Source organism: Carassius carassius, chromosome 38, assembly GCF_963082965.1.
Source record: "Carassius carassius chromosome 38, fCarCar2.1, whole genome shotgun sequence".
NCBI lineage: Eukaryota > Metazoa > Chordata > Actinopteri > Cypriniformes > Cyprinidae > Carassius > Carassius carassius.
In genome coordinates this window covers 20,754,929-20,768,253 of record NC_081792.1, presented here as the reverse complement: position 1 = coordinate 20,768,253, position 13,325 = coordinate 20,754,929, and the positions used below count along the sequence as shown (strand labels likewise).

The 13,325-nt window shown below is 36.7% G+C and overlaps 2 protein-coding genes across 3 annotated transcripts in view; both read left to right on the top strand.

Annotated features, from left to right (window-relative positions):
• The window catches only part of LOC132119546 (endothelin-converting enzyme 1-like), a 29,408-nt gene extending 23,911 nt beyond the window's left edge, over positions 1-5,497 (top strand). For both annotated transcript variants that reach the window (XM_059529605.1, XM_059529606.1), the window contains exons 11-19: positions 545-655; positions 742-840; positions 1,152-1,229; positions 1,340-1,443; positions 2,115-2,225; positions 2,318-2,385; positions 3,095-3,285; positions 3,758-3,853; positions 4,884-5,497. In XM_059529605.1, the coding sequence (XP_059385588.1) occupies positions 545-655; positions 742-840; positions 1,152-1,229; positions 1,340-1,443; positions 2,115-2,225; positions 2,318-2,385; positions 3,095-3,285; positions 3,758-3,853; positions 4,884-5,060 (1,035 nt within the window). In that variant the 3' untranslated portion in view covers positions 5,061-5,497. The remainder of the gene's footprint in view (positions 1-544; positions 656-741; positions 841-1,151; positions 1,230-1,339; positions 1,444-2,114; positions 2,226-2,317; positions 2,386-3,094; positions 3,286-3,757; positions 3,854-4,883) is intronic.
• Positions 5,498-6,925: 1,428 nt separating this feature from the next.
• Positions 6,926-13,325, top strand: part of LOC132119545 (eukaryotic translation initiation factor 4 gamma 3-like) — a 53,386-nt gene continuing 46,986 nt past the window's right edge. Inside the window, exon 1 of the mRNA XM_059529604.1 lies at positions 6,926-7,651. Coding sequence (XP_059385587.1) covers positions 7,488-7,651 — 164 coding nt within the window. The 5' untranslated portion in view covers positions 6,926-7,487. The remainder of the gene's footprint in view (positions 7,652-13,325) is intronic.

The window sequence follows — 13,325 nt, the reverse complement described above, 5'->3', positions numbered from 1 at the left end:
ATATCAAAATAAAGCCATTATTCAGTGATAACCTTCACATCTGCTGTCATCATTTACTCACCTTCTTGTCATTCCAAACCTGTATGACTTATTTCATTTTCACTTAATGACTAATTTCCTTAACAAACTAAAACTCCATTTTACCCTCATAGTCTTGCATTAGGAGCTATTGGCCATTATCTCCAGATCCTCAGTATCTAAACAAGAGATGGGAAGTGGAATGGATGACATGTCCTGTTTCTGCCCGTCTATGAGCGTCATACTCGAGGAACCTTCAAGAGAACAATGAAATGCCTTGTTTTGCTGATAAAGTAGAAAAAAACCTTCTGTTTAGCTTGTTAGATGCAAATCTGTTATGTATTTAACAAATTATTTGTGCTCATTTCCTCAAGTGCTATGCTGTACTCATGGAAAAAAGACTGTATGTATCTGTAGACGTTCATGCCTAGATGTACCTGTAAATTGTTTGTGAAATATCACACTAAGAAGGCTTCGGTGCAAATGAGGATGCTAGTTGTTAATATATCACCTTTGTGTTTTTCAGAGCTGCACACCACGCTGGAAACTTTGTGTCAGCGACACGGACAGCGCTCTGGGCTTTGCTCTCGGGGCGCTCTTTGTCAAAGCTACTTTTTCTGAAGACAGCAAAGCTTTTGTGAGTCTCTTGTGATGTTTTGCACACCATCCCCGTCTTTTCCTTCAAGGCTTTTAAGTTATATTCTCAACTGATGTGTTTATCAGGTTGAAGATATGGTCTCTGAGATCAAGAGGGCCTTTGAAGACAGCCTGAAGACTGTCGGCTGGATGGATCCCAAGACAAAAAATGCAGCTAAAGAAAAGGTGAGAACCACCAGCACAATCCCACGCAATGTTTTTCACTGCAGTTGCCTGCAGAGATGGATCTTGCGGAAAACAACACCTAACTAAAATGTCATACATTTCACAATTTGTATTAGCTTTAGATTTAGAATTGGTGGTGGTTTATAATTTTCAGTGCTTTGCCTGGTGGACAAATTTGGCTAAATACTGTATATATATCTTGTTGAGCATCAAAACTACATAAAGGTTTTTATCCTTGTTGATTTACTTTAATGCCACCTGGTGTTAAAGTGTAAACTGCCACTCATTTTTATTTTCTTATTCTTGTCTAGGCAGATGCAATATACAACATGGTTGGTTATCCAAAATTTATCATGAAACCCAAAGAGCTGGACCAGGTGTTTAATGACGTATGTATACATTTTATTGATTTCTGTTTGGTTTTTGTTCATGGAAAATAATGTGGTTCAATGTTGTAGAGAGTCTGGACTAATATCTCGGCCTCCAAACTGTATATCAGTTTGATGTTGTTTCAGATCTTTACTTTCAAAACGTTATGAACTATTACAACTTCTCTGCACGAGTCACTGCTTCCCAGCTAAGAAAAGCCCCCAACAGAGATCAGTGAGTATCTGTCCAGCTCACACACAAGATGATGCATGTCTCTTAAAGGGATAGTCCACCAAAAATGTTTAATTATTTTAACATTTACCAATGTTATTTTAGTATTATTTATACCATACTATAGTAACTTCTCATATTTTAAATTAGCTCTTAATTTTATATTTTAGTATTTAAAAAAAAATGTTACATTTTTTTTGTTAGCTTATTTAATTTTAATTTCATTGTAAGTTTTAGTCATTTTAGCACTTAAATTTAAACTTATCTATTTCAGTTATTTGCCAAGGTGACATTTCTCCTTTTTCTGAAGTTTTTAAAGTCTAAGTGAAAGTAATTAATTTGAAAGTAAAATAAGTAATTAATATTCCAGCTACGAATATTATTTTTAATAATTTTAGTTTTAGATTTAATTAACAATAACAACAGTGTCATTTACTCACCCTCCTGTTGTTCCAAACCTTTTTGTGTGGAATATAAAAGAACACAAAATAACATTGGACCCCACTGACTTTTATTGAAGGTGGGGAAAAAAAAGTAATTTTTCAAAGTATCATACAGAACATCATACAGGTTTGGAACAACATGAGGGTGAATAAATGAAGGTTTAATGTATTAATTGTTAACAGAAAACTCCCTTGATGTCAGTTTATTTTTGCATTTCTTTCCGTGTACAGATGGAGTATGACTCCACCCACAGTTAATGCCTACTACAACCCCACAAAGAATGAGATGGTACTTCCAGCAGGCATTCTCCAGGCTCCCTTTTATAACCATGCTTGGCCAAAGTAAGAGTCTCCCACTAACAAACCCTTTCCTGTAGTCCTGTAGTAGTGTTATATCTCTTACCTCGTCTTATTGAGTCTTGGTTGTTTTCTAGAGCAATGAATTTCGGTGGTATAGGTGTGGTTATGGGGCATGAGCTCACCCATGCCTTTGATGATCAAGGTAACAAAATGATTCTCTCTAAAATATTATTTCAGATTGTTAGATCTCCAGTATATACGATTCGTCAACTGCTGTAAAGACTCAAGTGTGCCACCCTTCCACTGCTTCATCATTAGAGAGTTACACAAACACAGGAATAACTATTTACCTGACTGGTTACTAGGGTAATGGGGAATACATCTCAGACATTACTGAATTAATATTATTACAAATATTTCAATAAAAAATAAATATCAAATCACGTGTTTTTCTGTCTATCTGTTTTTATGACCTCAGTCTATCAGTCCTATTTGATTAATATAAATCGTCCTTTGATTTCTTGTATGTTATAAACAGTAAATATGTTCTAGGAAATGTACTTCCAAGTCAAAGATCATAGGCTGTGTGTGTTTATGCTGTTGAAAAACAACTTAATTCATTGACCTTTATTCATACTTTAAATGTGTTGTTTAAATTAGTTATTACATTTCATTTATATTACATTACATAAATGATCAAATAAATAAATGGAAAAAATAATATATAACATAATATGAATTAGTATTGATATTCATTTAATAGTATTTTTCTGATGTACAGTATAATGTAAATAATTGTACTGTCCTATATGATTGTTATAATGTGAATATGTTAATAAACGCATCAGGTTTTATTACAGAAAAATGTAATGTTGTAATACAAAACGTAATGTTTTAAAAATGTCTTACAGGAAGAGAGTATGATAAGGATGGGAATTTGCGTCTGTGGTGGCAAAATTCTTCAGTGGAGGCTTTTAAACACCAGACCCAGTGTATGGTGGAGCAGTACAGCAACTACAGTATAAATAAAGAAGCTCTGAATGGGAAACACACTTTGGGAGAAAATATTGCTGACAACGGAGGCCTGAGGGCAGCTTATAAGGTTTGTGAAGATCCTGTTGTGGAACAAAGACATTGCAGGAATTAGAATTTAAATCAATCAAAAGATTTGATTGACGCCAATGGCTACTTTCCATAACATGAAAACAGTTATGGCTTATGACATTTGAGAATCTGATACGAAAGGCATTACACTCTCTATATTCTTCCTCGTTGGCGGCTTTGATAGCTTTGGGGCTGTTGTGATCCCATCTCTCTGAAAAGCCTCGCAGTGCAACAGGTGGCTCAGAATGAGCTGCTCTACCTCCAGCAACTCGGATTCTTTCCATTGGTTGAGAAGGCATAGATTACAAAGCAGATGTGCAAAGCATATGGCTGGAGAAGACCCTTTGTTAGCCTCTCTGATGGGGAGGAAAATAACCGTTGACGCCAGGGCTCTGTTTATTTGTGATCTCAGCATGCAGTGTAGCATGCAGAATTATTAGCGGACTAATGTTTTCACTCTCGCTTTGCAGGCCTATATAAACTGGATCGAGAAGAATGGTGAGGAAGCCACTCTGCCTGCCCTTGGAATGACCAATCATCAGCTGTTTTTTGTGGGATTTGCTCAGGTTTGTGTCAATATTTGCTCAATATGTTTTCCACAACTACTCCCCGGGCAGCGGAGCAGGAATCGCTGTTTGTTTACTGCTCACTGCTGTGTGTGTGCTCTTGGATGGGTTAAATGCAGAGCATGGGCTACACGTCACGTCACTTTTATTTGTTTTACTGGTCACAAACTTAGCAAACTAAAGGTGTCTGTCTTTTGTCTTTGTTTTTTAGCTGTTTGCTAAGGCAAGAATTTATATTATTGTTTCTCACACTATGATTTGAACATTTTTTCTTGGATGTGGATTGTTGAAGAAAGGTGTGCTGCTTAGCCTACATTCTTACTTGAACTCACAATTTTCACCTGGTAGACAAAAAACAAACAAAAAAAAAACACACTTTTATTAACGAAAACTAATATGAAAACTAAATAAAAATAATCAAAAACTTTTTAACTAAAACATTTTAAATAAAATACATTTTCATGACTCAAACTATCTAAAATTATTATTATCTAAATTATCTAAAAACAATATCAATTATTCTATTTTAGCCATAAAATATTTCAATTTAGTTTTTGATACATTGTGTTTTTATAATACTTCAGATGTTTGTTAAACATGAAAATGCAACTAGATCGACATAACCAGACTGTTAAATATATATATATATATATATACATATATATATATATAAACTAAAATAATTTATTATTCATAAGATATTTGATTCGATTTTTGATACATTGTAAAACAAAAAATAAAAAAAATACAGACTGTAATAACAGGACTAAAAAAATCATTAATTTATTATATTTATTATATTAATTAATTAACATAACTTTGAAAAAAAATCTAAAATACATTTAAACTGAAAGATAAAATAGAAAAAAAAAAAGAAAAAAAGAACTGTAATACTCAACAGCACCCGAAGCATTGGGACAATGACATTTGCATTGACAAAAACCAGTCGCCAATTTTCCGAAAATGTAATGCAATCTTTTTGTGTTCTATTAAAAGACTAACAAAACTTTTTGTTTCCTTTTTTTGCTAGGTGTGGTGCTCCGTTCGGACACCTGAAAGCTCTCACGAGGGTGTTCTTACTGACCCCCACAGTCCGTCACGTTTCCGGGTCATTGGTACCATCTCCAATTCCCATGAGTTCTCTACACACTTTGGCTGCAAGGCAGACTCACCCATGAACCCCAAACGAAAGTGTGAGCTGTGGTGACAGAGACACTTACATGGGGGACTGATCCTGGAGCTGTTAATGCTCAAAAATCCCACACATCCATCTCGGGTCACCTAATCTAGACTGCCAAAAAACTGGTGGATTTATAGTATACTACATATTTTCCAGCTATTACTTGCCTCTTATTGAGGAATTGGTGTAAATAGTAAATCCATGGAAGTCTATATAATGGAGTTTTATTCTTACATTCAAAACACTGGAAGTTAGTGGTTAAATGTAATGAGAGAAGGACTTGTCCTTTTTGTAAATACATTTTCTTTGAATATGTGCCTTTTTAGCAAATGCATTTATTTTTCTATTAGGAAATAATATTTATGTTCTTTGTATGATGTTGTTGGTGGGATTTTTTTTTTTTTTTGGTCTGTAGTGTTTGCCAATTATTTAATTCTTTACATTGTTAAATAACTTTGCTCACATTTTGATACTTGGTTAAGTTTTATACAAGACTTTCATCGCAGCATGTTTGTTTGAAAAATAATTCGATTTTATTATCCATTTCACAGTGTCATTTAATATCAAATGAAGATATTATATTTGAGCAGTATGCACACTTCAGACCACTATACAAGAAAGTGCCTTTAAAACTATGCAAATATGAGACTTGAAGGGAAAATATTTTTTATTTCACTCATAGGCTCAGATCACTGATGCTTGCAATAAATCAGTTCCAAAAAGCATGACAAAACCTGTGCTATTTGAAAGCAAACAAGTTGACAAAAAATATGATTTCAAACTTTGGTGATGATACAGCAATAATAAGAAATGTACAAGCTTTTTTAAAAGGCTGGTCATTTTTGATCTGGAACATTAAATTAGGTAAAGGATTTTCAGCAAATCACAGGGGTTAATATTTATATTGCGCAATGTTAGTTCATGTTGGCAAATGCATTAGCTGATGCTAACGAAATGTAACAGTCTTTTTTTTATATAGAATGTTATGCATTTTAACCCCGACAGATGTCGCCACATTCACATTTATTAATGGCAACAGAGACGGCCGCTAAAAAGCAAGCTAATATTCTTATTATTTGGCGCCTACCATATGATCCCAGTATACAAATGCTACTTCACAACATATTTAGGCGTATCTATTCCATTCGACAATACTTTATCAAAGATAGAGGTAGCATTTGAAGTAGTCGTTCTCCAAAATTTGGGCTGGACCCCTTTTAAAAAGATGAAACTGCAGTTTTATATTCAGTAATAATTGACTGCGTATTATGACTCATTCGTTTCATGCTGATAATTGATGTCTTGGAATGTAACGGAGAAGCCATTCGTTGTGTGAAACAGTGCAGGCATGTGGCGACTGCCTTTATGACGTCACTTTAACAGATCGTTCTTTTTGGATCTTGTCAATGAACCGGTTCAGAACAGCGGCCTGAACGTTTCGATCACAAATCGAACCGAATCGTTCCAAGTGTTCCTCGAGTCAACAACTCACCGGTTCATAAACTGAAATTTACAAATAAAATGTACTTGGAATATTTTTATGGCTTGACTGTTTTACAGTTTTATCAACACACATAAAAAAACCGAGCTGGACTGAATAAATCAAATTTTGTTTTTCAAATAAATAGTGTTGCGTATTTATTTTATATTATGGTTCTAAATTACTAGTTTTAATTAGCTACATTTTGGAGCATCTTTTTTCTACATAAACATTACCATCATACATACATTTCCGTTCATATATAATAATTTCATTAATTATTATTATATAACAATCATAAGTAAGGAGTACAAACGGGTATAAAAGATCAAATAAATTATTTGAAGCTCTCACAAACTTTGTCAAAGAGACGACGTGAGGGCGCAATTACGTCACGACGTTAAATCACCACTGACTCGTTTTATGAACCGCATCTTTGAAACTAACTGTTCGAAAGAACCGATTCCTGGAAATGTGTCGGACTTCCCATAACCACAAAGTGACGTAAGGTGAACCCGATTATCTCCGAACCAGTCGCCCGACGTTTACCGAGCCGTCCGTCCAGCCGGACTGATGGAAGCAGCGGCAACAACGCCATGTTGAGCGAAGTCTCCCGTCTTTATGAGAAATTCCTATAATGCGACTCGTTATTGTGATGTTACTACGCAAAGCGGAGCAAACAAACCCGGAGACGGCAATCTGAGAAGGCGGAGAAGAACAATTCAACCGGGGAGATCCAGGGTGGCTGGAGGGGGATACAAACCCCCTACCGTTCCCATGCATAGAGCAGCTACAACCCCCGACTTCAAACATAAAATGACATTTTTGGTACTAACAGCCAGATTTGAATGAAATCCATGGCATAAGGATATACACACGTTCCGGCCTTCGTAGAGAGAAGAAACGGCCAGATATTGTTGGAACGTGCGATCGTTTTCAGCTGCGTATTGTTTGTTTTGGTTTAAATTTCTGCGATGAGTTTGCCACCGAAAGTGGTCTCGAAACCGGCCGCCGTCGCTGTTAGTGGACACGTAACCGGACCGGCACCGCCAACGCAACTCCGCACAGCGCTGACCTCGGTGTCGTTACCACCGGGAGCCCAGAGCGCTCCTGCGCCGGTAGCCGTGACTCCTACCCAGTATCCTTCACTAATAACAAAGCCCCTTGTGTCCCACAACACAGATCAATGGGGAAACGAATGGGAATTTCGCTTTGTATTGCCATCACCTGGCTTGTTTGTTATTTGTTTTTACCTGATTATAATGATGGAATTACTACTATAAGATTGCATTAGATCATATTAATATATAGTTTATATTAATTTAATATAACCGTTGCCAGGGTGATTAGGGGTGTGCATCGATTATATGGAAGGGATTTACTTCTTTGGTGTCTGTTGTTTGCTGGTCCTCTTGGCACTTGCTTTTGTTCAGGGAACTTGACAATCCCAGCTTTGTGCACAGGGTCCATTACAGTTTAACATACCTCACAATCTTTGCATGTTTGTATTGGTTACCTGCTGCATTTTCTCAGTTTATGATCAAATGCTTTTTCTAAAGAACATGTGCACAAGTCAGATGTGACCTGAATGGCATTTGTACAGTTGCTAGGGTGTTGTTGCTGGTTGCTAGGGCAGGAATAGGAAGTCGCTGTTGTGTTGTGAAAGGCTGGATGTTGGCTTGAGCCAAGTGCAAGTTTATAAAATATTATTTTCTGGAGATATGATCCCTGTGATCCATTTTCAGTGTAGGTTTATGGGATTTTTTCATCTCGTTTATCTGGCCGACGGGCAAACAACTACATCCTGTTACGGCACCTGTGCAAAGTTGAGGGGAATTTACTTTATATATGTGTTACTATCACTTTGGGACAAGCTGGCTAAAATTAGTTACAAGAAATGGCTCAGAATAGAGGTTAGCTTAGAGAAAGTCTAGTTTATTTGTGCACACATGCCAATCTGATTATCTAGTCTATGCAAAGGCATTCATACACTGAGAGTGCCGTACATACACTAATATTTAATTTAATATCTGGGAATAATCAAGAAACAGCTTATATTTCAAGCTGATTTTTCCAAAAACAGAACAGAAAACACCAACTGATACAACACTATGTCATTCTCGTCTGCTTTTGAAAGTAAATCACGTCACATGAAAGCATTGTTCGCTAGTGTGGGTCAGGTTAAATGTATGATAGGAATCTCTGCCTCATTTGACGTGATGTTAAGTAATCAGTCAAGCAAAGGCTGTTAAGACACCGTCAAGCTAAGTAATTGAGCAATAGGCGGACTGCAAATCTGGGTCACCCTCTTGAGCTCTCTGAGAATTTCTGTTGTTCTCCAAGTCTGAGCCATGATTTGCTAAGGTATATTTAAAGGTGAATTGTGTTGTTTTTGCGCAACTAGTGTCACCGAACAGAACTGCACAAATGATGAAGGCTTTCAAACAGACTTAAAGATGAACATTGTCATTATTTATTCACCTTGATTCCCAAACCTGTATGACTTTCTGTCTTCTCCCACACACAAATATATTTTAAGGAATATTTTAGCTGTTTTTGTTCATATTTTGTAGGTCTTTACTGTATCTGCCGCCTATCTGTCAAATATTGCAGTAGTTGAGTGAAACCGAAACGTTTTCTGATAATCATTTCCTTTGAATTGAACATCTCATTCAAAGCACTGATGACATCCAGTTTGTTTCGCATTTCAATCAATAGGGAAATCTACAACACTTAAACATACTATTGGTTTCATTATTTTTGTAACTATGGATGTGCATGCACTGATTTGGCACATGTGAGCTCTTCCTTAATAGCTTAGTGTGGCATATTGACTCCTTTGGCTCTTTATCATGTGACCTAATCATATAATCGTAAAGACTTGCAGTGGGGTCCAAAAGTTTGAGACAACAATCAAGTTGAATAATGTATAATGTTCAATAATGTTTAAGAATGGAATAATGTTTTAGAAAATGTAATTAATTTGAGAACAAATCATTTTGCCATTAATCATGCAAACGTTTTTGTACAAATGTTGGATGTTCTTGTTCTTGCTTCTGTTAAAGCTCGGGATGCTCTAAAATTACGTTTGATAATGTAATCAAGTTTTGACGTGTCAGGTCTCGAGTCATTGCTAAATATTAAGAAAAACCTCAGAATTGTTAGCTTTTTAAATTGGATTAAGGTTGTCATGCTGAAATAATACAAATATTAATAAAAAAAAATACAAGTATTTTTCAGAATTTTGATTATTTAATATATATCTCAACATTTTTGCAATAAATCACTTTACATTGTTTACACTTCCACACTGGACAAAAACTCCTGATGTTGAGAGTGTTGTTAAATGCATTCTGACTTATTTAAAGACCTTTAATTTGGGTCACATATCTTTCATTGTTCATGTGCTCGATAGACATATTTTTAAATTGGCTGTAATGCTAAATGCTTCAAAAAACATTAACTTTAAACATTATCACAAAATTCACAATATTCCCTCCCCTCATCAAAGATATCACAATAATATTGCTAGTATTCAATGCCCAGCTCTAATTACATATATTAAACTGTAATAGTTAGAAGCATTTTCACTTGTTTGCTTAGACATTTTGGACCTGGTTTTCTTTAAACTGATGGTTTTGATAGGCTTTGTTTGCTTACCCTGTATAAAGTCCAGATTGTTTAAGTAGAGTGTTTTTTTAAACGTCTTATCTTTCATTGATTTTTGGCCTCCCCTGTTCAGAACTTTCCAATCAGTTTCAGACTGTATTTCTCTATCACAAAGGTTTTATAACTACCACAATGATTTGTTATTGCTTTGTAATTGGAAATCGTATTATATCAGCTCAGGCTGTTCAGCGGTGATCGACATCGACCACAAACCTCAGCAAAAACATGTGGCCATACAAAAAAACTATTGTGTGCACACATGGTTACACTTATATCGGATAGCAATGATTACATCACTTGATGCATATCAGTGTTTTTCAGTTGTAGAGTGTTCATGATTGCAGAAATCGCAATTACGAGTACGACCCCTTCCTGTGCTCAAGAGTCACTGTATTGCTTCTTCTAACAGAGAAAATCGTCTTAGTGGATGGGATTCCTAATCTGGGGACGTGCTTTTGGTGATGATGCTGCGTCTAGAGCTTGTGTAAAGCAGAGGGGGTTGGGGTGTTGGAGGGAGTGGTTGCCAGAACGACGGGTAACATATGCGACTGGCGCTGCAGCCCTCAGACAATGGCAGCGCTGCTTAGCATTCAGAGTGTGAGGCTTCCCACCGCCTGCCAACAATCGCCTAGGTCACAGAGAGTCTCACACACACACCGCCTGCCACAACCCCAAACCTCTCAATGCAGCCCCTTGCTTGGTTCCCACACGTCTTGTCACTTGCTTTTCCCCTTTTCATCTCCCTTGCACACTGTACAATGAACCCTGAATGCTTATCAGGTAAATGAGAAACAAGGAAAGATAAAGACCTCGTGTTCTTACTCATTCTTATAAGTGAAGTAGGTAATCTTCTTTTATCTGATTTCAGTTTAATACTTAGAAATAACTAAAAGTAAGCTGTTTGTAGTGGGCTATGATGTTACTCTAAGTAATATGATGTGTCAACTTCTGGCTCAGTCTATTTCATGAGTTTGGGGCGGGACTACTGGGAAACCTGTTTGAACACATTTTTTGCCTGATGCACAACTGGTCAAACGTTTGGGCTTTGAAGTATTAATAACCCTTCTAATTCTATTATAATGGTGAAGTTTAAACCACAACTATAAAAATAATGATGACACTTATTTTAACTATAATTTTTAAGCTGATTAACGATAAAAACATTGAGAGCCAATCAGAGTCTTTCCTGGATTAAAGAGTTTGACTGTTTAAAGGTGACATATAAACAGCATTAAGCCGGGGTCACATTAGACTTTTCGTTCCATTGACTAAATCTCCATCACCTGTGCACTTTCACATGAAGCAGCATTTACTACACAGAGCCGTTGTTCACTGACAAGCTGCTCAAAATATGATCGTGGTTTTGCACAGCTTGTTAGTGAACAATGGCTCTGTGTAGTAAATGCTGCTTCATGTGAAAGCGTGCAGGTGATGGAGATTTCCCGCTGATTACAGAAGTGGCTTTACTGATAAGATGCGCATTAAATATCGCATGTATTTTAGCTCTACTGTGGATGAAGCGGAGTCCAACCCGGGGTCGTTTCATATGTTTGCTCCTTCGTAGAATCCGCCGGCAGTTCCTCACTCAAGTCCGCCATGTGTGACGCTTTTTGTTTCATTGTGAAAGTGAAACTACTTTGTTTGGCCTTCCAAAAGAGAACATAACTAGAAATCAGCGGTTAAGTTGTATTTACAATACTGTTCCAGAACATATGGAGGACTGTTTCCTGAACCTGCAGAGTAGCCTACAATGCATCTACACACAAAGGCTGTTTCTAAAGTGGGGCAGTTCCTACTTTGCAAGGACAGTCTGGCGCTTCTGACTCACAACCTGTAAGTAAGTTTTTTTATATTTAAAGAATTTGCCACTGTTGATTCAAACTAGTTTTGAGCAGTGTAGAGTAGCGCTTGTTGTTTGTCATTTCTCCGATCACAAATGCAGACATAGTTTTATGTTTACAGAGCACGATACTCAATGTAAAAAGACAGTATAAGTCATTATAATCAATAATTATGTCCCCACTGGATGTAACAATGCCGCGTTTTTAATGGGTTGTATTGGTTTTGTCTCGTCGTGTCGGGACTGCATCACAGTATGGTAAGGGGCGTAACATTTCATACGCTTGAGGTATTCAGCCAATCACAACGCACTGGACAGCTGGCCAATCAGCGTAACCTGGCTTTTCAGAAGATGAGCTTGGTAAAAATCTATGCCTTTCAGAAAGGCGGTGCATAGAGGAGGAACAATAATGTACAGTGTGTGGAAAATGTTTTTTGAATCTTAAACGCATTGCATTACACCAAATACACAACATAATGTTCTTTTTAACAACGTCATATGACCCCTTTAAATTTGTCTTTGCAGATCAAGCATTGAACAATGATGCTTTACCTTTAAGTTTCCTCAACTGTCAGAGTGTTGGCCGCATTCTTGCTGCAGTATTGTACAGTCTACATGAACTGCATTGCAAGAATTTTACATATGCTTAGTGACTATATTCCTCAAATAGTGCATTTGTGTGTGTGTGTGTGTGTGTGTGTGTGTGTGTGTGTGTGTGTGTGTGTGTGTGTGTGTGAATATGTCTCCAGATGGGGGGCATAGGGTTCAGTATTCTATAGTCTTTGGTTCAGATCCTCACCTGAAATGTGATCATAAAACACAGTCCTGGAAATCAAACTGATCACCGTCTTATCTGAGGTTTAAGATAGCAAGGAATAAATCTCTCTCTCTCTCTCTCTCTCTCTCTCTCTCTGTTTTCCTCTCTTTCCCTCAGATGTAGACCCTCTTTCTGCCATGTAGACAATCTACTTCTGGTTTATCTAACTTCTCTTTTTTCCTTCCTATTCCTTTCCTTTTTTCCCCCTTCCTTCCTTTCTTCATTTCCTTCCTTATTTTTTCCCCCTTCATATACTTAAGTCATATTTTCCTTCCTTTTTCTGCTGGTTTAAATTCTTTCCTTCATTTTATCCTTCAGTTATTTCTTTCTTTCTCTCCACTGTTCCCTTCTATCTATCACTCCATATGGTGCTTAATTGGATTTACAGTAAGCTAATACGAAAGTTTAAGGCTACACAGTTTTGCCATCTCATCCTTTTGCCTTTCTCTGTACTCCTTTACTGGCGGTAATTAAAGAGACAACATT